This window comes from Anolis sagrei, chromosome 4 (genome assembly GCF_037176765.1).
Source record: "Anolis sagrei isolate rAnoSag1 chromosome 4, rAnoSag1.mat, whole genome shotgun sequence".
Taxonomy (NCBI): domain Eukaryota; kingdom Metazoa; phylum Chordata; class Lepidosauria; order Squamata; family Dactyloidae; genus Anolis; species Anolis sagrei.
Window position 1 is genome coordinate 113,572,218 of NC_090024.1, and position 23,627 is coordinate 113,595,844.

At 39.5% G+C, this 23,627-nt stretch overlaps 1 protein-coding gene across 2 annotated transcripts in view; it reads right to left on the reverse strand.

Annotated features, from left to right (window-relative positions):
• CFH (complement factor H) overlaps positions 1 to 20,071 on the reverse strand; it is an 80,883-nt gene extending 60,812 nt beyond the window's left edge. For both annotated transcript variants that reach the window (XM_067467599.1, XM_067467598.1), the window contains exons 1-6: positions 19,895 to 20,071; positions 8,911 to 9,102; positions 7,340 to 7,445; positions 5,536 to 5,612; positions 3,925 to 4,119; positions 1,503 to 1,673 (exon numbers count right to left, since the gene is read on the reverse strand). In XM_067467599.1, the coding sequence (XP_067323700.1) occupies positions 1,503 to 1,673; positions 3,925 to 4,119; positions 5,536 to 5,612; positions 7,340 to 7,445; positions 8,911 to 9,102; positions 19,895 to 19,961 (808 nt within the window). In that variant the 5' untranslated portion in view covers positions 19,962 to 20,071. The remainder of the gene's footprint in view (positions 1 to 1,502; positions 1,674 to 3,924; positions 4,120 to 5,535; positions 5,613 to 7,339; positions 7,446 to 8,910; positions 9,103 to 19,894) is intronic.
• Between the last annotated feature and the right edge of the window lie 3,556 nt (positions 20,072 to 23,627).

A 23,627-nucleotide genomic window follows, 5' to 3' on the forward strand; every position in this document is an offset into this window, starting at 1 on the left:
GTTAGTCAGCTTTGAGTCTGTGCTCTATACCCTTCTCAAAACAAAGTTTGGTGTTTCCTTGTGGAACTATCAATGCTTGTACACCCTTTCCTCCCATGATTTCCAAATGTTTAGATTCAGATAGTGAATTCTATAGAGTTAAGGATCACATACCTACCAGGTTGAAGGAGTTGTTATGTGGCATCACATTACTACAAGTTCTGACTACACATGATAGGCAAGACATTTGTGATCCTAAAAAAAAATCTGATTATGCTCCCTTCCTCCAAAGAATACAGAATGTGAGAATTCTAATGATGACAATTTAATATTAGAGAAAGGGGCTTTGCTGTTAATGTTCAATTATTAAAATGTTGTCAGAGTCAAAAGGAGCCCCCAGTGGTACAGTAGGTTAAACTCTTGTGCCAGCAGGACTGAAGACTGACAGGTTGGACCAGTGATTCCCAAGGTGGGCGTTACCGCCCCCTAGTGGGTGCCGCAGCGATCGGGGGGGCGGTAATGGCCATAGGTGTGTTTGGGGGTGATGAATAACTGTAAGGGGGCGGTGAAAGAAAGAAGAGAAGATTTAGAAAAAATGATTTCCAGGGGGTAGGCCAAATAAGTTTGAGAACCACTGGGTAGGAGGTTTGAATCTGAGGAGAGCATGGATGAGCTTCCTCTGTCAGCTCCAGCTCCCCATTCAGGATCATAACAGAAGCCTCCAACAAGAATGATAAAACATCAAAACATCTGGGCATCCCCTGGGCAACATCCTTGCAGACAGCCAATTCTCTCACACCAGAAGCGACTTGCAGTTTCTCAAGTCACTCCTGACACACAAAAATGTCTAAAAGCAGTTTCTCCAAAACAAAATTTTAACAGTGTAAGATCCTGAGCAATAAATTAATTGGGAGCTATTCTAACCCTGAAATAAAGAACTATGGAATTTGTGGGGCTTTTTAAAGGAGCCAATAGCTGTTTAAAAATTAATCATTCAATTGAACATACATATGAAAAAAGACTAAGGGGATGTCTACACTATATAATTAACACAGTTTGATATCCCTGTAACTGCCAGGTCTTAGAAATGTGGAAACCAGGGATTTGAGGTTTGGTGAAGTATTAAACTCTTTGGCAGAGAAGTTAAAAGACCTTGTAAAACTACAATTTCCATGATTCCATAGCACTAAGGTGTGACAGTTAAAAGGGTGTCTGCATTAATTCCATGGTGTAGTGTAGAGGCACCATAAGAAGAAGAAAAATGTTTTAGACCATTAAGCAATTTTCTTAACAATAAAACAAACATAATGCTGAACAAATTTGATTTTATCTTACAAGAGAATTTTACCTTTGTCTTAATTCAGTTTCTTTTACTAAAAATGCATCCTGTGGAGGCATTAATGCGTCCTGTGAAGGCATTAAGTAAGAAATTCCCACTGTATACAGTGGAACCTTCTTACAATGAAATGTGTACAAGTGTGAACTGTAACCATAGATGTCCTTTGCTTTAGAAACATACAGACCTGTACATTCAACTCTTGTGTTCCATCCATCCCGTGTGCATGTTGCGTCCTCTCTATCTGCAGGTTTATATCCATCATCACAGGAAATTTGTATCCGTTCACCATTCCGGTAAATGGTCTTTGAATTTCTTACACCCCCATGGGCAATATTAGGTGGTTCACATGTTATTTCTATTGCAAAATATAAACAAACATTATTTAGTAAAACCTTCTGTTATTAGAACCCAAGAGTTGGAAGAGACCACAAGGGACATCCAGCCCCTGCTTAAAATCCTACAGGAAAGGAGATTGCAACACACTCCGAGGTAGCTCATTCCACTGTCAAACAGCTCTTAACATTACAAAGTTCTTTCTAAGGTTTAGATGGAATGCTTATTCCTCAATTTGAATCAATTGCTCCATTATGCCCTCGTCTCCAGAGCACCAGAATACAAGCTCACCCCCTCTTCAATGTGACATCATTTCAAATATTTAGATATAACTATCATGTTTACGCTCAGATTTCTTTTCTCCTAGCTACACTTACCCAACTCCCTTAGCCATTCCCCAGAGTCTTGATTTCCAAACCTTTGATCACTTTGGTGGCCATTTTATTATCTGAAGAGAAATTAGTCCAGTCCTAGCTCTCCCACAAAGTTTTTCCACTTCCAAAGATTATTGTTTGGTAAATCCGCTTAGTTTTGTTAACCCCGTGTCAGGAAATGTCAGGAGAGTATTCCAGGATTTTGGGATAGTGTGGACTGCAGGACTGAATTTGAGTCAGAGCACTCCACTATCCAACTGGGGCCTGCCTTCCACCTCTTTTTTGCCTGTGCTTATTAGTATAGGGAAAAGAAGGTATATAATCCAGTATTGCCTCCATCGTTACTCACGTGATCTCATCACACTTACCAATGTAAGTGTCCTAGGACCCTTGCCGGCTAGTTGAGGGATGAATGGACATGCAGCCCATCACACAACGTTCCTCAACTTCTGGCGGAAGCCGCATCCCCAACTGGCATGAAAGTGTCCTAGGATACTTCTTCATTAACATGGGAATGCTCCGGTTCTTCATTAACATGGGAATGCACCATGTGATGGGGAAAGTGCTGGACACTTTCCCCATCACATTGTGACGGGGAAAGCACACAAATAGCACAGGGTGTGTGTGTGATAAAGTCCCTAGATAACCACAGAGCTCCATGCAACCTCCTGGTTATCGTGGACATCCCATACTGACACCCACACGACCAGGAGATACTGACACAACCAGGAGGAAGGAGTCAGAGATCATCCCCATCTTCCTGGTCACATGAGCACTTTTGTGGATATCAACATGGGTTGCTTGCAATGTCCAGGAGCTCCTATGAAACTCACAATCATTTGGGAGAAGCAACAGCCCTAAACGGTTCCAGCCCCACCTACCTCTCCGAACGCATCTCCACCTATGAACCGACTAGGACATTAAGATCATCCGGAGAGGCCCTGCTCTCGGTCCCGCCTGCGTCACAAGCGTGGTTGGCGGGAACGAGAGACAGGGCCTCCTCGGCTATGGAATGCCCTACCCGCTGACATCAGACAGGCCCCTTCGTTGCTGGCGTTCAGGAAGAAGGTCAAGACATGGCTCTATGAGCAAGCGTTTGGCTAAACGGTGCAACTAAACTTAAGAAGACGGCATATCGAACACTGGAATGGCATAAGGATATTGAGAAACGGATTCTGATTGTATTGAGGCATTGATAGGATAATTAATTGTCGTTGTCTGTTGTTTATGATGTGTTTTAACCACTTGTTATTGTTATGATAAATTGCACTGTGTAAACCGCATTGAGTCGCCGCCTGAGGCTGAAAAATGCGGTATAGAAATAAAGCAAATAATAATAATAATAATAATAATAATAATAATAATAATAATAATATAACAGTAATACAGACAGTAAGGCGACAGTCCAGTGTGGCCAGTGTAATATTAGTCCAGCTGAATGACTGAACTCAGACTCATTTGGAAGAGGGCATGTGGTGACCTCCGGGGCCTGTCAGGGGCATTTCTGCTCTAGATTCGCCCAGATTATCTAGCCAGTGCAGGCATGGTCTATCTCTAGTTTTATGTTCTCTGAATCTAATATGATTCACATAAGTATAATGGTGGTGAAGGGCCTTCTTATCATTCTAATTTAAAATGGACCATATCCTAGGCTAGCAAAATAAAGTATTCTAAATAACTTCCAATCAATAATTTTGAAGATGCATCAAACTCCCACTTCAGTCACCCCCTCTAATCCAAAAAAGGAATTGATGGAATTAAATTCAAATCATATCTATAAGAACATTTAAATATGACTTCCTTTTATCCAATTAGCAGTATTAAACAATGAAACAAATCTTTAATCTGGGATCTGGATAGCTGATTATCTTTGTTTCATATTCTGCACACCCCACTAACCGACACATGTTGGTACATCCGCACTCCAAGTTCCATCAGAAGTACAAACTATTTGATTGGAGCCTTTGATTTTGAAGGGATCATTACATTCAAATTGTAGTAGGTGGCCATAAGGAAAATCTTGGTTCAGATCCATTATGCCAGTCATAAGGATTCTTCCGTTTTTTGGTTCTCTTACAGGGAAACACTTTGTTACTGGAAAAAAAGTAATATTATCATCTAAGGTTTAGCAAGTTATTTGTCAGATATAAATATGGCAGATATGATAGAGAGACAAGAAAAGCAATGAAAGTAATTTAAAAGATTATTACTAAAACTATAATATAGTTATTATTTTAAAAAATCACATGACATTCTTAACCCTCTTTCTTAGAATCATATCATCAGTAAGTATTCTAAAGATATCAGATCCCCTCTGTTCTTAGAAAATAAGAAAGCTCAGTCCTGGTTAATTCTTGGATGGGAAACTGCCAAAAAAGGTGTAGGCTATATTTTTCAGGAAGGAACTGGCTTAAATCCATGGTTTTCCATAAATGGAGAAGCAGTGTGAAGGCAGATAGACATCTTGAAAAGCAATGTCTTATCAAGTTTTCTTTCATTTAAGATATCCATTTTAGTTGTTTCTTACATTCCTAATCAAGAAAAATGTTGTCCAGGGATTTATACTGTTTATTAATCCAGAAATGGGAAATGGTCACGGAGGACACATTGGCCCAACATAGCAAAATGGAAAATCCCACCTGCTTTATTGTATATGCTGGAGTTACGCTTAAAAATCATAGTAGGTGGCTAAAAGGAAAATCTTGGTCCAGATCCATTATTCTGACTTACGCACAAATTCAGTTGAAGAATAAACCTACAAAACCTATCTTGTTCATAACATGGGGACTGCCCGTAGTGATAGATGACCAAGCCTATATCGTAGTTAATATTGCGTATTGGAAGTCTTGCATAAAAGAATCACTGCACCCAGGCCCGTAGCCAGGATTTTGATTCGGGGGTAGCTGAGTTTGATTCTGGGGGGGGGGGAGGCTGAGTCTGAGTGAAAGAGGGTCCACCCTAGCAAACCTTTTGTATCATTACCCCAATACCACCATGCATATGGGATATATTGAGCATGGTGATCAGATCATGATATGAATAAACGTAACAGTTTAAATAATGTACCAGTAAGGCCTTATCGCAGACCACCATGACAATTTTGAGGGGGAGGGGAGGCTGAAGCCCCTCAAGCCCCCCCCCCCCCCGGCTACATGCCTGACTGCACCTTAAGCTTTAATTCAAATAGTTCTACATTTTACCTTTTCATTGATTCATCTGAGTTTTGTCCTTTTTGGTTTCCATTACCCCGCCCACTTCCTGAAGCCCAGCAAATAGAAAAAGCTCTTATTCTAGTAAAAGCTCAAATTCTAGTAAACAGGGATGTTAATGCTTCTCCCAGCACCCTCAAAACAAACTGGTTCAGCCTCCTGAAAAGCAAACTGACAGAGTCTTGAGCTCTATGGAGGATTTTCAGGGGCTAGGCCTTTTTAAGAGTAATGAAAACAAAAAGTAATTTTTTGTTTATTCAACTCTTGTGTAAAATGACTGTACATTGGAAAGGATACTTACTTTCACAGTGAGGAACATCATTACTCCATCCATCTGCCCGGCATTCTCGGTAATTTGTATGACTGAGCATTTTATAACTGTAAGATCAAAAAAAGCCCTCATAACATTGAGATCTTGAAGCTGGGGAACAGGAGGTGCATTTATTGGGCAGTGGGGCAAATTTGGCAGGCAGAGTGGGAACCTCTCATCCCATGACCACATGTAGTACTTGGTCTCTACTCTGTTTTGTGATAAAATACACATATCCCATGATAAATATCTCTGACTTGCAGCTTGAAAATTAATTCACGAACAGGACCGTAGCCAGGATTTCGATTTGGGGGGGGGGATGCTGAGTTTGTTTCGGGGGGGGGCTGAGACTGAGTGAAAGAGGGTCTACCCTAGCAAACCTTTCATATTGTTCCCCTAATACCCCCATGCATATGGGATATATTGAGTATGGTGATCAGATCATGATATGAATAAACATAACAGTTTAAATAATGTACCAGTAAGGCCTTTTCGCGAACCACCATGGGAATTTCGGGGGGGGGGGGGGGGGCTGAAGCCCCCCAAGCCACCCCCCAGCTACATGCCTGTACGAAGTATGTTCTACTTCCAGTTCTATCGCCTAACTTTGCTTCTTTACAAAAATGAGTAGACCTTTTATAATTATTGTTTGAATAATTTCCATAACCTCGTAATAACTATATTAAGATCTTTACACTCTCTATGTGGTCTTCCAAAAACAAACAAAAAAACAACACCCGGCTAGTCATCCACAAAAGCCCTTAACTGAAAAGCTTGTCATTTTTACATTTATTCTTCTATTTTTTTCTTTTGATAACTCAGTTAAGATCTCCAGAGTTAGTATAAAAAGTAAAGGTGACTAAGGGTGGCTCTGGTTATCACAAATTCTAGTAACACATCCATTGGCTTTTGAGGTATTTGGAATTGTTTGTATCCATGAAATAAAATTAATCATTTCCAGCACAGCCATTGTAAATTACAAATTTACATTAACACTTTTTCTGTACTTCCATCCAAATCAATGTCTCTGGTCTCTCATTATGACTATTTAGGCATTCCAAAATGTCCAACATATTTATATTTTCACATGGAAATCTCCCAAGTTTTTTTTTAAACTCTCACATTGGTCATCATATATTAAGACCCGAATAATTGTTTTCACCTCTGTTAGAATTTAGACGTATATTGTACAGTTATTATTCAGCAAAGAAATGGTTGAAAAATCTTGGGATTTTTTTCACATCACAGTATTTTTTCTGTATAAAGCATCTAGCATCTTCTCAGATCTTTAACTTGAATTTATTGTCTGTTGTAATTGCACAATAACTCATCTTCCAGTATTATAGCCGTTAACCCACCCAGTTCTGCTGCCTTCCTTATCATTTCAACAGCATTCACCATTTTACCATTCACAATCATCTATCCTTATTTTTTCTTTTGTCAAGTTACCCAATAAATCTTTTCTTTTGCTTAATGTTATGATTTGCTTTATAATGTTATGTGTATTATTATGTTGTTGTTTTATTGAGGCCTTGGCCTTTGTAAGCTGCATCGAGTCCTTCGGGAGATGCTAGCGGGGTACAAATAAAGTTAATAAATAATAATAATAATCTTTCTGTTTGGCAACTGATAAGACTTTTTTACATTAGATACTGATAATATCCTTTGTTCCAAAATTGTAAGTTCATTACAAGGGTTTTAATAAAACTAATGATTGATATACATTATTATGAACTATATCTCCATACTGAACACCCATTCAACAAAAGAAGGGGGTAGAGAAAAATGGATTTACCCTTCCTCGCATCGATACTCAACACGAGCACCAAAAGAAAAATCTTCTCCTTCAACAAGTTCAAAAGAGCCGGACTGGATATCTCCAGGATGTCCACAAGGTTTTTCTGAAATTTACAAATGAAGTGCATAAGTCAATATAAAATGTATTGCTAGAAAATAAGGCATTTTAGAGCCAAGCAAAATATTGGGAGAAGTATAGGAATGATGCAAGAGGACACTTTGTTAGTGCAATACTAAAATATGTAAATAATTGGAGGGCTAAGGTTTCATCCTAATAATAATAATAATAATAATAATAATAATAATATGCTGTTTAAGATCCTAAAGTTTTAATTCTTATTTCAGGTTTTTATATCCCGTCCTATCTCAACCTCTGCAGAGGGACTCAGGACGGCTAAATAAATACATATATATATGGCCCTCCACATTCATATGAGTTGGGGTTTAGGCAATTGAGAATATAATGGAAATGTGACGTGGCTACCTTGCAGATCTGAGGGAATCCTCAAAAGTTGGAGAATGTGCCCTACAGCCACCCACCAAAATTTTGATGCCACTACATACACATTCACACATGGCAGCCCATGCCTTGAGAGTAAGGTGGAATGAGTGATCATAAGTGCTGCTCCCCTCCTGTAGCCTGGAGTCACTGCTAACACATCCGAATAGCGCTTTCCTGCCTCAGAAGAGAAGAGTGGGTGAATCATGGCAGCTACCACCCCTTCCTAAAGCTAGAGCTACTTGTTACATGCACATTCACATAGCAGAAATACTATCACTAACCAACTCTTGATGTCTACACAATGGGTATCTTCCTCAGTTGATTGGCAAAAGAGATTGCTGTGCCCCCTCCCCCTGCAGTGCTAAACCCCAGGAAGAATGGGACAGCAGCAATGTCTCTTAGATAGAGATCATTGCTACTCTGCTCACGTAAAGCCAAAGGTCACTGTTCCTATATTCATTCAGCAGCCCAAGACCTCTGGATGGACTTGGCAGCAGTCGTGGCAATTACTGGTGTCCCAACTACTGAAACTCAAGCTGAATGTGTATGTTGCAGCTTCAGATTTGGGGGATGGGATTGAAGGGCCGGTGGCAAACTCAAAAAATGTGGAGGGCCAATTTTATATAAGGCCTTCCCATTTGAGAAGGGAAGAGACACCTGGCTTTTTCTGCTCATCTGAAGGGACTAAGTAAGGCTGATTATGTCATACAGAAAATGTACAAATCAAGTAGAAAGAAGGGTTACCATCATTCAGTCAGTCACATTAGTAGTATCTTAGTTTTTTCCAAGAATAGGACTTAAGAATGAAATAGAAAAAATGCAAAAAGTAACAGTGAACATATAAACATCTTGTGTTACTTTAGTTGAATAAATTGGTCAGTTGTTGTAAGTTATCTTGAAAGCCATGTTTGGTCTCATATTCAGAGAAAATCAGGATATAAATTAAATCAACAAATAAATAAACAAATTACAGATTAAAAATGTTACAAAAATGGACTTCCGGGTGCGGATCTCATAGTGCTTGCTTATCCCTATAACTAAATTCTTCAGGTACGTTGAAGGCTTACTTTTGCATTCAATGTATGGTGGTGTTTCATCCCATCTTCCATTATTGCATTTCAATCGAAAGCGTCCAACTTTTATGTACCCAGGTCGGCAGTTGTACAGAACATATTCATTATGTGAATAGGACTCTTTGACTGACAGATCTGCAAGTTCTTCTCTTTCTCTTCTAGGTGGTGGCCCACAGTCAATCTGAGCTATAAACAAATGAAAAGCCAGAAATATAGATAACAAATCAGTTCTTATTCTTTCCTCATTCATTACAAAGACAGTAGCACTCCAAGGAATCAATAATAAAAGGGAAATGGAGGTGAAGGTAGGGTACCTGATGCAGCACTAGCACTTTCCATTCTCTGTGAATGATCTGCAACTCTTATAAAAATCTCTAATTTAATAATATTTATTTATTTGATCAGTCATATGAGCATTTCAAAATAGAACACGAGTAAAAACAAGGCAAAAAGGTGAGGACAGCAGCGGACCTTCTATTTATAGTCAGAATCTTATTTTCCTGGTAGTACTTATTTTTAATGGCTCAGGAATAGTGAAGTTGGGAGAACAGGAGAATCCTGCTCCTCAATGTTACTTTAGTGCCAGTGTGCCAACAGAGAAGCTGAATGGCCCCATCATCATATCAGATAGGTTACTGGAATATTGCAGGATTGGCAGCTTAGTGATAGCATTTCTTAATTGTGGAGAATGAGTTAATCATAAGGAGGAGGCAGACTGGCATCAAGATGTGGATGCAGTTGTCCTTCAATGAGAGTTTAACCCATTTGTGCAATTAAAAATTCTAACAGTGAAATCATACATGATCTCAAATAAAAAAAACTCATAGGGAATCACTACTAGGGTAGGTGTATATAGGATTGCACCATAAGGCTACTGTTCAAAAGTGAAATAAAATGCACTATGCAGCATTATAAAACTGAGTTATAATCCTTACTATCATGTATCCGCAAAACCATAATATTAGGCTTGGTTGATCCAAAAACAAAGGTTCAAAACTCATTTTGGATATAGGGGGCACTGGTGGTTTGATTTGGAATTGAATTCTGAATTTTTCAAAAAAAAAATCAGTACTTTCCGAAATTTCTGAAATTTCCGAATCACTTTGTTAATGGTGGACACAATTGCACAATATGCAAAAAAAAAAAAAAAAAAAAAAAAAACAGTAAATGGTACTGGGCAAACTTCAGGGGATTCTCTCTCCCTCAACCTAACCATGCCTACATAATACTATGGAAAACTCTTCTCTGCTTCATACAGCTACTTAAAATCAATTTCAGTTGAGAGTTCTGTTATACTGTGCTAGCCAAAGCAGGAAACACTATAAAAGACTCCTTCTAAGGGGCCATCTACACTGACCATTTAACTGCATTAAATGGTCAGTGTAGATGGGGCCTTGATTGTTTCTTTTCCCCTTACTTTTAATAAGGAAAAAGAAAAGGAAGAGGGGAAAGGCAAGATAAGGAGATAAATAGAAATTAGTCCCAACAAAGCTAATGGAATTGACTGTAACAGTTCTGAGAAAGGATATATATATCTATATAAATAAAAATGTAATGTTCGTTTGTGGTATTCACAGAACTCAAAAACCACTGGACGAATTGACATCAAATTTGGACACAAGACACCTAACAAGCCAATGTATGTCCTTCACTTGATTTTGTCATTTGGGAGTTGTAATTGCTGGGATTTATAGTTCACTTCCAATCAAAGAGCATTCTGAACCCCACCGATGGAATTGAACCAAACTTGGCACACAGTTCTCCCATGACCAACAGGAAATACTGGAAGGGTTTGGTGGGCAGTGTCCTTTAGTTTTGGAGTTGTAGTTCACCTACATCCAGAGATCACTGCACACTCAAACACTGATGGATCTGGACCAAACTCTACACGAATACTCAATATTCCCAAATGTGAACACTGGTGGCGTTTGGGGAAAATAGAATCTTGTCATTTGGGAGTTGTAGTTGCTGGGATTTATAGTTCACCTACAATCACAGGGCATTCTGAACCTCGCCAACAACAGAATTGGGCCAAACCTCCTACACATAACCCCCATGTGGGCCACAGCAATGCGTGGCAGGGGATGGCTAGTATGTGTGTGTGTGTGTATATATATATATATATATATATATATAATTGTAGACTTATTATCGCAATTCATATCCATAGCTGTACACAAATAAAAGGAAGTCGCTGTATACACATAAAAGAAAGAATACTTTTGAAATGTTAATCAAGGATAAATATTAATTTCAGGATAATATTTGCTTTCCCAAAATATTAGTAGAAGACACTCTGTTCAATATTTACTATGTTGTTGTCTTCTGTCTCTCATACTGATTGCATAAATGCATATACAGTACAGAGCAGAGTTCTGTAGGATTTCATTTCAGGGACTACGGACAGGACTGCCATCCTAATCTCAGTATTTTGGTTGGACTAAATGTCATACTTTACTTATCCAACCTCTACAGCAAGGGTGGAAAAGCTGTTTTGGCAAGGGGTGCGGACCAGCTCCAGGCAACCATGCAAAAAGCCACCCTTCCACTCTCAAAAGCCAGAGCTCTAAACAGGTGTTATCGAGAAATCTACCCCCCTCCTCTAATAATAATATCTATAAATTTATAACTTTTTTTACAGATGTTAGCTGGGTTTGAAGCCCCAGCCCAGCCCCAAACACTGATTAATCTAATAATTTACCAAGTCTAAAACTGGTTTGGCAGGAGACTCCCTGCAGGCCAGAGGCAATGCCCATCCAAGAAGGACACTGGACTCACACCCCTTATAGTGGTTTACCTTGAAAAATATTTTGTAGATCTTGAGTCTAGATTCAGGTTTATGCTTTATTAATAAACGGGAGAGAAAGAAGACTCATATATGCATACACAAAAACTGGGGTGCAACCATAGGCATATATTCCTGGGCACCCAAAGAAGCCTGATATGATATATAAGCTTGTGAAATTCTTTGGGGGGGGGGGGGGGGTGTTGAACATCCAGGAAGCCAGCCTGATATCCGGCTGAGTGAGAATCCCCTTAGGGAAACATAGCCTCTTTAGAGATGAAATTAAGATTTTTATTTATTTTGTCTCAAAAGCATTGCACAAATAAGTATAATAAACTGATAAAATAGAGGGAGCACATGTGGCTACATAATTTTTGGCCAAAAATTGGCAACAGTGATCACATTTTCAGTAGTTTTAAACAATTCTTCTTCTGTGTATGGGCATTGTGGACAAAAATACAGGTGTGATGTTTGTTCTGCTTCACAGTTGGACAAGGTGGAGAATTATTTTAGGTACTGTTGGTACTCAGCCTGTGATTGAACCTGAGCCTGTGCTTGAACCTGTGAATGTGTTTCAGTCTCCTATGTTTCTGTGTCTGATGTGGGTAATGAGGAGGGAAATCAGTCCCCTGTTGCTTCTGATGTGGGGGATGCTGGAACTGACTCTGAGGTGCAAGATGGAGACACTTCAGTCAATAAGTTTCATGCAGACACTGACAGAGAGGTTTTGGGGCAAAGGGCAGATTCTCATGAGAATGGTTCTGTCCGGCCTCAGGAGAAAGGTTTACTCCCTCCGTCTGTGAGCCCTTCAGATTCTAGTTTGGAAAACAGTCTGACACCTGCTAAAGTTAATGAGGAATCAGATAAACAGAGTCGGTAGCTGGAGATTAGCCAGAATTGACAAGAGGCCCAATGTTTACGTAGATCCGAAAGAATTCATCAATTAAAGTCAAAAACTAGTTCTTGGGATTGAAGGTTTGCTGGTTGAAAATCTTGTCAGATCAGGCATTGTTTGGAAATCTACCACAAGCCTCATGAAATTCCTGTTCAAGTGATCTCATCTTTATGGTTTTTTCTAGCCTTTCAACTTGACTAGCAGGGTCTGGTTTGTTCTTGCTTTTTGGTTGATTCCTGCCTGGATTATCAGTGCCTTGGAATATTATTTTATGCTTTTTGAACATTGCTTTTGAATACTACATTTGGATGCTGTGTTTTCTTCCTGCCTTTAAATGCCTTATTGCTTTTTGAAATCTTATCTATCTTTACAAGCATTTATTTTTACTGGCTTTTTTTTTGCTAAGCCTTAATAAAAAAGAATTGTTCCTTCACTCAATGTGTGGTGTGTTTATAGTCAGAGGGGCTATTTCCTGTTCTGGAGTGCAACAGGTACTGCCATTTTGCCAGGTTGTCTTTTGACTTGCCCACTGCACTTCTGAGTCTGTTCAGGGACTTCCAAGTTGCCCGTTCTTGGTTTGGCCCAGGAGGCAGACCCTTGTGGGGGGGGGGGGGCATCCAATTGGGATTTCCTGGTTTAGCTGCCCAGAGGGATACGCTTGCTGTTACTGGGGGAACATTAAGATGAGTGGTAATTCTCATGAAACTTTTTCTTGATTTGAGTCTACTGGGAGAAGGCTGATATCCATGCAGTGGATGCCTTTCACAGTGTTCACAGAGCTCAACCTTACTTTTCTCACAGTTAGCAGCAACTTTCTGTCGGACACAGAGGTGGCCCTAGGTAATTTTCAACAGTAAGCAAACAGTATTTTGCCCCCCCCCCCAACCAATCACTGATATATATTTTCTGTTCGTCGTGGGAGTTCTGTGTGCCATATTTGATTCAATTCCATCATTGGTGGAGTTCAGAATACTCTTTGATTGTAGGTGAACTATACATCCCAGTAACTACAACTCGCATATGTCAAAGTCCATTTTCTCCCAAGAGTGCCTCAAGAGCGCCCCTGGGCAAAATCAACTATACTGCAAATGCTTACGTTACGTAATGGGTCGAGCCGCCCCTGGTCAGACATCATACTGTCTAACTTTATCAGGTGAAAAACATGATATAGGTGGCCAAGCAACATCAAAATGATCAAGGTGGTCAGTTATTATTGAGGAAAAGAACACAAGCTAGGAGAGGCTGCAACAGTTTACTTTTGCCTAAGACAACTGAGAAGGGGAAGATGCTGCCATTTGTCTTCTTTGCTTCCTGCTGAGTTAATTGGGTGCAAATTACTTTGGCATTTTGCTCTCTGTTTGCATCAATCCAAATAATTTAAGAGCAGTGGGTTGAAGATAAAGAAACCAGGACAGCAAAAGTAGAAAATTTTAGGGTGCATTGGGATTGCCCCTACCAAATTGGTGGAATGGGGGGTATGGAAGAGGAGTCACTCATTCAAATATGTCTGGGCTTATAGAAAAAAGAGCTTCCTCTGCTCCAGGCAACAGCCAGCCACAGTGATCTAAGCACAGAGAAAGAAAGCAATATCCTTCTTTATCCCCAAATGTCTGACTTTCTGTTTGGCATGAAAAAAATACATGACCTAGTGCCCCCCCCCCCCCACCTATCCACCCAGTAACACTGAAGCATTATGATCTTAGTACACTCTCTACTTTTTTCTCAAATGAGGAAGTATGCTGGGGAAATCCCCATATTACCTCCATTGAAAGATAAAAGATAAGGTAGATTTACCCTACTTGCCTTCCCAATGGAAAAGAGAGACAATCCTCGTACTCTCTCCAATCAGAGGAGCCCCCTTTGTTTTCACTACAACCAGTTTATAATTCATTAGTCAGAGACCACAGAGCAGCCAGACTTAAACACATAGCTCTAAATAGCATAGCTGGTGGCACAGTAGGTTAAACTGCTGAGCTGCTAAACTTGTTGACGGAAAGGTTACAGTTTCGAATCCGGGTAGCAGCATGAGCTTCCGCTGTCAGCCCCAGCTTCTGCCAACCTAGCAGTTTGAAAACATGCAAAATGTGAGTAGATCAATAGGTACCGCTCTGGCGGGAAGGTAATGGCGTTCCATGCAGTCATACTGGCCACATGACCTTCGAGGTGTCTACAGACAACGCCCGCTCTTCGGCTTAGAAATGGAGATGAGCACCAACCCATAGAGTCAGACATGACTCGACTTAATGTCAGGGGGAAACCTTTACCTTTACCTAAATATAGTCCACAGTAAGGATTTAAATCCTCAATAATTTCTTCCTTGTATGGGAGAACTACTAAAGAATTCCACCCACATGGAAAATGCAATTAACAAGGCTTCTGGAAAAGAAGCTCATTTTTGAAAAGTATTTTTTTACCTGGCCACCCCTATTTTTATGTTTTGTTCACTGACTAGCTAGCTAGATATTTTCAGCAGCATTCGTACTGGGAGTAAGGTGAAGGAGAGCTAGAGAAATATGCAATCACAATGTTGGGTTGCAGTAGTATGCTTGCAAGAAACAACGCCATGACGTTTGAGCTGGGAAAGCATGGGCTTTTACTTGCTTACAGTAGACAAATGAAACAACAACTACCACCAGAATTTCTCATTCAGCATACATGAACAGCAACCCCACTACCATCTCCCCAAGAGACTTGGTACGGCTTACATGAGGCCAAGCCCACAGTACATCAGTAAACAGAAACTGTGCTGGTACGTCTGTACCAGGAGCTCCAACTTTATTTTCTTTCTATTAAGTGTTTGCATGCATTCCAAAGTTTCAGGGATTCTGCAAAAAGGTGGCTTCCTTTGGTTTGCAGTCACAGGGCAAGCCACCTGTCTATCAATGTTAAGTTTGGATCCGCCCCTTCTCCCAGGGACATGGGAAGGGAAGGGAACCATTTTAGTTAGTCTTACAGAAGGAAACCAAGCTATAGGACGTGGAGTAGCTTCACCCACAGAAAAGCTTCACTTCTTAGGAATTCCAGAGATATTCCGGGGAAAACAGTCCCAAAGCTCTGGCAGGGAGCTCACAGCCTCTCAGCCTTACAGCATCTGAGGGAAACAGCCCTGAAAGTTTTTGAGAAATTCCGGAGGGAAAACAGTCTTACAGACTCAAAGAACTCCAGCTGGAGAATATCCAAGCCTTTGCTGGTAGGTCTACTCAGTGCCCAAGATGCAGTTTGGATCCAGTTGTAGTTCCCACATCAGTAAAGCTTAGATAATAGACAGCCTGGAAGCGGTTAAAAAAGGGTTTTCCTCTAACGTAAAGGAACACTTAACAGAGACAGTTGCCTGTCCCTTGTGGACAAGATTAAGGAAGCCACCAGTTGATTCAAAGCCTTGAGGCATTTGTTTGATTCATTGAATATTTGAGAAATATCTGTTTAATTTGTTCAATAATAAAGGACTTTGTTTAACCTTTCAAGCCATCTAAAGACAATTTCTTCAGAAAAATCCTTGAGGGCCTCTTTCAAGGTGCCCTGGTTTTCCACTGGGCACAAAGTGCACATCCTATTCAAAGTCAATTGTTACAGGCCCAGTGCATGGCAGAACAGAAACAATTAACAAAAGCAATCAATACAATACAATTAATAAAAATCACATAAAAAATAAGCAATAAACAATAAACAGTAACACACAGCGTATTGTCGAAGGCTTTCATGGCTGGAATCACTAGGTTCTTGTGGGTTTTTTCGGGCTATAGGGCCATGTTCTAGAGGCATTTCTCCTGACATTTTGCCTGCATCTATGGCAAGCATCCTCAGAGGTAGTGAGGTCTGTTGGAATTAGGACAATGGGTTTATATTAGGTCTGGGTAACAACGGAAAAATTTGTTTCTAAAATCGATTCGTTTTTTGGGGGTTTTTGCGTTTCGTTATTTAAAATAATTACAAAATTTTCCTTTTAAAAAGTTCGATATTTACAAAATTTTGTAAATGTGAAAAAAATTACAAAACATTAACGAATCGATTTCCGAAACAATAACGAATCGATTCGTTAATGGCGGACGCGACCGCGAAATACGCTAAAAAACCTCCAAAAACTTCTGAAGCTTCCCTCTCCCTCTGTTGTTGACTGTTGGTATGATATTATATATTTTTTTCACTAATTAAAGAAAAAACAACCATAAAACTTGCCCCAGACATGCGGAAATAATAACGAAACGACCTCAAAACAATAACGAAACGAATACAATAACAAAATATGAAGCATTTACAAAACGTATTTAAAAATTCATTTTAAAAAAAAATTGCTCCAGAATGGTTCGTTATCGTTTTGTAATTAAAAAAATTAACGAATTATTAACGAATTACGAATTAACGAAACGAAACCACCCAGCCCTAGTTTATATATCTGTGGAATGACTGGGGTGGGGCAAGGAGCTCTTCCCTGCTGGAGCTAGGTGTGAATGTTTCAGCTGACCACCTTCATTAGCATTTGAAGGCCTGGCTGAGCCTGGGAAAATCCCCCGTTGAGAGGTGTTAAGATGTGCCTGGTTGTTTCCTCTCTGTTGTTTTGCTGTTGTAATTTCAGAGTTTTTTTAATACTGGTAGCCAGATTTTGTTCATTTTCATGGTCTCTTCCTTTCTGTTGAAATTGTCCACATGCTTGTGGATTTCAATGGCTTCTCTGTGTAGTATGAAATGGTGGTTGTTGGTGTGGTCCAGCATTTCTGTGTTCTCAAATAATATGCTGTGTCCAGGCTGGTTCATCAAGTGCCATAGCAGAGCACAATTTCAACAGAAAGGAAGAGACCATGAAAATGAACAAAATCTGGCTACCAGTATTAAAAAACTCTAAAATTACAACAGCAAAACAACAGAGAGGAAACAACCAGGCACATCTTAACACCTCTCAACAGGGGATTTTCCCAGGCTCAGCCAGGCTTTCAAATGCTAATGAAGGTGGTCAGCTGAAACATTCACACCTAGCTCCAGCAGGGAAGAGCCCCTTGCCCCACCCCAGCCATTCCACAGATATATAAACTCATTGTCCTAATTCCAACAGACCTCACTACCTCTGAGGATGCTTGCCATAGATGCAGGCGAAACGTCAGGAGAAATACCTCTAGAACATGGCCCTATAGCCCGAAAAAACCCACAAGAACCTAGTAACACACAGCATTTAAAAAACCTATGGCCAGGCCAAATGTAATAATTTAAAATTTAAAAAATAATACTGGGCATGAACATGGTAGAATATAACTGGGATAGAGTTTTCAAAAAGAGATGAGGGAACACAGTCAGTCCTGAATCAATGGTAAAGTGCATTTTGAGGGCATATTGCTGAGGTTAGCCTGTCTCATGATGTAATAGGACCGATGCCCAAGGATCCTCAAGCACAGAAAATTACGTATTAAAGAGACTCAAATATTCATCTGAAAACTATGGTGCTTTTACAAAGCTGCCCTTTTGCTAGTAGAACTGGCAGTGATACAAATCTATGCAGAGAAATAATGTCTAATGACAACTTTTTGAGGAAAGGGGAGCATGTTTGCAATTGCATTACTCCAGTTCATCCTGAAACATAACAAATATATGTTTTAAGTTCATCCTGAAACATAACAAACATAACAGACCTCACAACCTCTGAAGATGCTTGCCACAGATGCAGGTGAAATGTCAAGAGAGAATGCTTCTAGAACATGGCCATATAGCCCAAAAAACCCACAACAACCCAATAAATAAAAATGTAATGTTAGTTTGTGATACCATCAGAACGCAAAAACCACTGGGGGAATTGACACCAAATTTGGACACAAGACACCTAACAAGCCAATGTATGTCCTCCACTCAAAAAAAAATTGATTTTGTCATTTGGGAATTGTTGCTGCTGGGATTTATAGTTTACCTACAATCAAAGAGCATTCTGAACTCCACCAATGATGGAATTGGGCCAAACATAGCACACAGGGCTCCCATGACCAACAGAAAAAAAAACTGGAAGGGTTTGGTGGACATTGACCTTGAGTTTGGGAGTTGTAGTTCACCTACATCCAGAGAGCACTGTGGACTCAAACAATGATGGATCTGGATCAAACTTGACACAAAAATTCCATATGCCTAAATATGAACACAGATGGAGTTTTGAGGAAATAGACCTTGATATTTGGGATTTGTAGTTATTGGGATTTGTGGTTCACCTACAATCAAAGAGCATTCTGAACTCCACCAATGATGGAATTGAACCAAACATGGCATACAGGACTTCCATGACCAACAGAACACACTGGAAGGGTTTGGTGGGCATTGACCTTGAGTTTGGGAGTTGTAGTTCACCTACATCCAGAGAGCACTGTGGACTCAAACAATGATGGATCTGGACTAAACTTGACACAAATATTCCATATGCCCAAATATGAACACAGATGGAGTTTGGAGGAAATAGACTTTGACATCTGGGATTGGTAGTTACTGGGATTTATAGTTCACCTACAATCAAAGAGCATTCTGAAACCCACAGATGACAGAAATGGGGCAAACTTCCCACACAGAACCCCCATGACCAACAGAAAATACTTAAGGCCATTCAGTCCAACTCCCTTCAGCAGGGTAAGAAAATGTAATCAGAGCCCTCCTGAAAAAGAGCCATCCAGTCATAAATATAGATAGATAGATAGATAGATATGATTCTCTCTCTCACACACAGATATACTATATCTGTGTGTATCACAGATTTGAAAGAGACCCTTAAAGAAGGACTATGATATGTTGCATATTCCAGAGTAGGCAAACCAGACACTCTCCACATCAACACTGACAAAGAAACAACAAGAAATACTGTTTACTCACAAGCATAAAGGAATTACATAGATTAGAAACCAACACTTTCTCATTACTTTATTTTCCAGATCACCAGATTGGGCCACAGCAATGCGTGGCAGGGGACAGCTAGTAACAAATATTATTTCTGATTCAATTACAGCATGGAAATCTAATAGGTTGTAATCTAGTGTTATTATGTGGATGGTTTCAAGCATCACCAACCTGAAGCATCACCTATTCCATCTTTCCATCAATAGAGGGTATCAGGAAAAAAGACAGAAGAAAGATAAAGTGTTAATGGTAAGATTATTCCCCCTGCAATCCAATACTTGTGGCAAGGTGACTGCATATTAAAAGCCTCATCTGATAACAATCCCTTTGAATTGGTGCGGTTTAGAATTGGAGTTTTAATGAAGTTAACCATTGCTAATTTGCTATACATATTACTTCAACATTATAACATACAACTTATTTACCATTCAAAGACTACTTACCATTCAGAGGAGAACAAAGTACACATAGGAAAAGCAGAGCAGAGGAGCCCAACAAGGAGCCTGCCATCACAAAGCCTGGACAAGGGCTCCTACTCTTTCCCAATATTTTCTTCCCACTTCTCCCCCAGCCTTTTCAAAGTACACTTTGCCTTTTCTGAATGTTGCAATGAATGACCTCGCTTAAGCTTTTTTTCTTCAACAGCCACTCCCCTTTTAATCCTATTGCAACACACAAACAGACAACCTTTTCTTTTTTGGCAGGGAAATATGCAAACTATGTAAAAAAGGACTTCCCCAATTTCTCCATTGGGTCTGATCTTCCTGCTTGCTCTCAAACTCTGGCACTGAGCACCAATGAATAATCTCATTTAGCAAACCCTAACATTGTTGTGTTTGTCTTTCGGTACTAAATACAAGTTGCTTAAAGGAATTCAGTTTGTCTTTGGAAAGTATATGTAGTTCCATGCCCTTTTATTAACAAAACAAAGGATAGTATTACAGCTGGCATTGACAGCTCCAAGTTCCACTTCTCAATAACCTGCACATCAAGGTTGCCACAATTTTTCAGCCTTTTCGTCTATGTTTTTAAGAGCTGCTTGATCTGCAAATATTAATGAATAGCATTTAAAACAGAGAAGAATGCCTGGATGTTTTCTTCCCATGCTCAGATGGCAAACCTATATTTTGGCTTTGATCATGCCACATGTCTAATGCAATATGTATATGTTTCCAGTGTAAATGGGAATACCCAAGCAACCCTTATCAGAAAGAGCAGTATAAGATATCACATGAGGAGACATGTCTGAATAGATACATTTCAATGCATCACATCTGAAAAAAGTTTGATTTTATATTTAAAAAATCCAAATGGCATACATCTATATACGAGGGGTATCTTTTAAGTAAGGTCCGTTTGTTTGGGGTTTTTTTTGTTTTTTTAAGTAATTTTTATTGTTTTATCATAATTACTACATTTGTTATTGCAGTTACATATTATTCAACACACTCTAACACATAATCTTATTATTCTGCTTAAGCATTTTTCCCCCTTTTTTCCCACCACTGGTAAGGTCCGTTTGAACATAAGTACACAATGAAAGTTTATTTCAAAAAAGTAAATTTATTTTCAGAAAGTACATACTTCACTCTATTTTTGACATAGTTGCCAAGTTTGTTCAAACACTTATCATACCTCTGAACCAATTTTAAAATACCCTCTTCACAAATCCTCGCTTCAATTGAAGCCACCAAATCGTCTGTAATCAAAGAAGGGCGACTGGAGCGGTCGTCATTATGGACGTTGTCACGGCCATCTTTGAATTGTCGTACCCACTTACGCACTTTGCTTTCACTCTGCTTGCAACAGAAAAATGGAAGTCCAACTTGGTTAAAAGACATGTCATGACTTTCTTCTGTTTTGATTGGCTCAACAAGCAGGGCTCATAGGGAAACCCTGTGCGGGCACGCGGTTGCCTCTCTGCACTCCACGTGTAGCCAAAAGAAACGGAAAACTGTCTGTTTTTAGACAGCCACATGGTCTATTGCAGCTTGGAAAAAATGGTGGCACAACCTGTGCCATTACAAGTGGCAAAATGGGCTGAAATAGCCGAAACAGCCAAAGCCCATTTTGGAAAATGGATTGATGCACAACTCTAGAGACTAAGATGGCTGCAATCAGGGCCATAGCCAGAAAAAAATTCTGGGAGGGTTGAAACTTTTTTTAGCAAATCATGAAGAATAGTTCGACTTTGCTTTCACTCTGCTTGCAACAGAAAAATGGAAGTCCAACTTGGTTAAAAGACATGTCATGACTTTCTTCTGTTTTGATTGGCTCAACAAGCAGGGCTCATAGGGAAACCCTGTGCGGGGACGAGGTTGCCTCTCTGCACTCCACGTGTAGCTGAAAGAAACAGAAAGCAGTCTGTTTTTAGACAGCCACATGGTCTATTGCAGCTTGGAAAAAATGGTGGCACAACCTGTGCCATTACAAGTGGCAAAAAAGGCTGAAATAGCTGAAACAGCTAAAGCCCATTTTGGAAAATGGATTGATGCACAACTCTAGAGACTAAGATGGTTGCAATCAGGGCCGTAGCCAGAAAAAAAATTCGGGGAGGGTTGAAACGTTTTTTAGCAAATCATGAAGAGTAGTTCGATAACACAACAACAACATTTTTAATGCAGTCCAAAGACCCTTACTGTTCCATAAAAGGTATAAGATACAAGGAATGCAAGGTTAGTAAGGCCAAAAATAGCCAAAACAGATTAAAACACATGGTGTGGGTGGAATTAACAGCAGATAAAACTAATAAAACAAGGATTAAAACTTATAACCAGCATTTAAGATAGCAATGACCTAGGTAAAAGACTACAAAGGCTAACAGGCATGTGTCATCATGCCATAACAAAATACTTTAAATTATATCGTTTTAAGTATATTTTATATAGACTTCATTAAATCAAATTTCTATTTTAGTTAAAGTTTCAATTCTTAAAATAACTGAAAATGATTGCTAATTGATAATTTATAGTTACAAAAGAATACCACAACGTTTGTTAGAAACACTTGAAAACTGTGTCAATACACTTTGACAGAAATCAGGCTCTATTGATAAACTTCAGTGGACACTCAAGAGTGCAAGTCCAGTCAGTCTTTCTTGCCTCATTGTGCTTCTTGTGTATGTTTTCAAGCATTTAAGGGTTGAAAACGACCTCTCATTTGTAGCTGTTGACACTGGCAATGTTGCAGAAATCTGAAGAAGTTTCTTCACATTCGGAAAAAACTGTCCATCACAGACAAGATAAGATATGCTTCCAGTGCATTTGATGGTTTTTCAGCATAGACTAAGCATGGGGATTTGGTTAACCAGTTTTTCTCATAGACTTAGCATGGGGATTTGGTTAACCAGTTAAAATTCATGAGTAAAACAGGTTTTTTTAAAACCTGAAAAATTCGGGGGGGGGGGGGGTTGAACCCCTAACCCCCACACCCCACCCCTGGCTACAGGCCTGGCTGCAATCCATTTGTTAAGGTCTAAAATGACACATGAACATATCTTGTAATTTGAAACTCTCTTACATCACCTGTTTTTTTATTGTTTTCAGCAAAGCTGATATACAGAGAGGCAAATTATTTATGCTGTGCTGCCCTCAACATTGAGGTAATGCAGGGTTCTGCAGAATAATCTGTGGATCTTAATCATTAGATTTCCAACAGTGAAGAAACATGTCCTGTGTGCCAAGTGTATGGAAACCTTAAGCAACATCTCATGCTACTTTCAGTCTTTCAAATAGTGTTTTGCTCACTTCCTCTTGGGCAGTCTTCATAAGTTTCCTTCATGCTTGTGTTTATAGTGCACTGCTATCTTCATTAGTCTCATCACACCAGCAGATGTTCATCCTCATGCAACATAATATTTGCTGGCTAAGTCTTTTTGACAAACTGTATTCATACTAAGAGCATTTGCTAGACACAGCAGCACAGATATGCAGCAGATCCATGTCAATCGCATCCTCTTGTAGAAGCCTCAATCTTCAGGAACTAATTGAATCCAAAGCTCACATTTAAAACACTTTTAAGAACCCCTATAACATAATTGTTCTACCTGAACCTTTTAAGACTAAATACTTGGCAGGAGGACTAAAGCTTGATGTTATCATGTTTCCTTGGAATCGGGTTCCATTGAGCTAAACTGGACTTATTCCAAAGCAAAGTGTGCATAAGAACCATTCACTG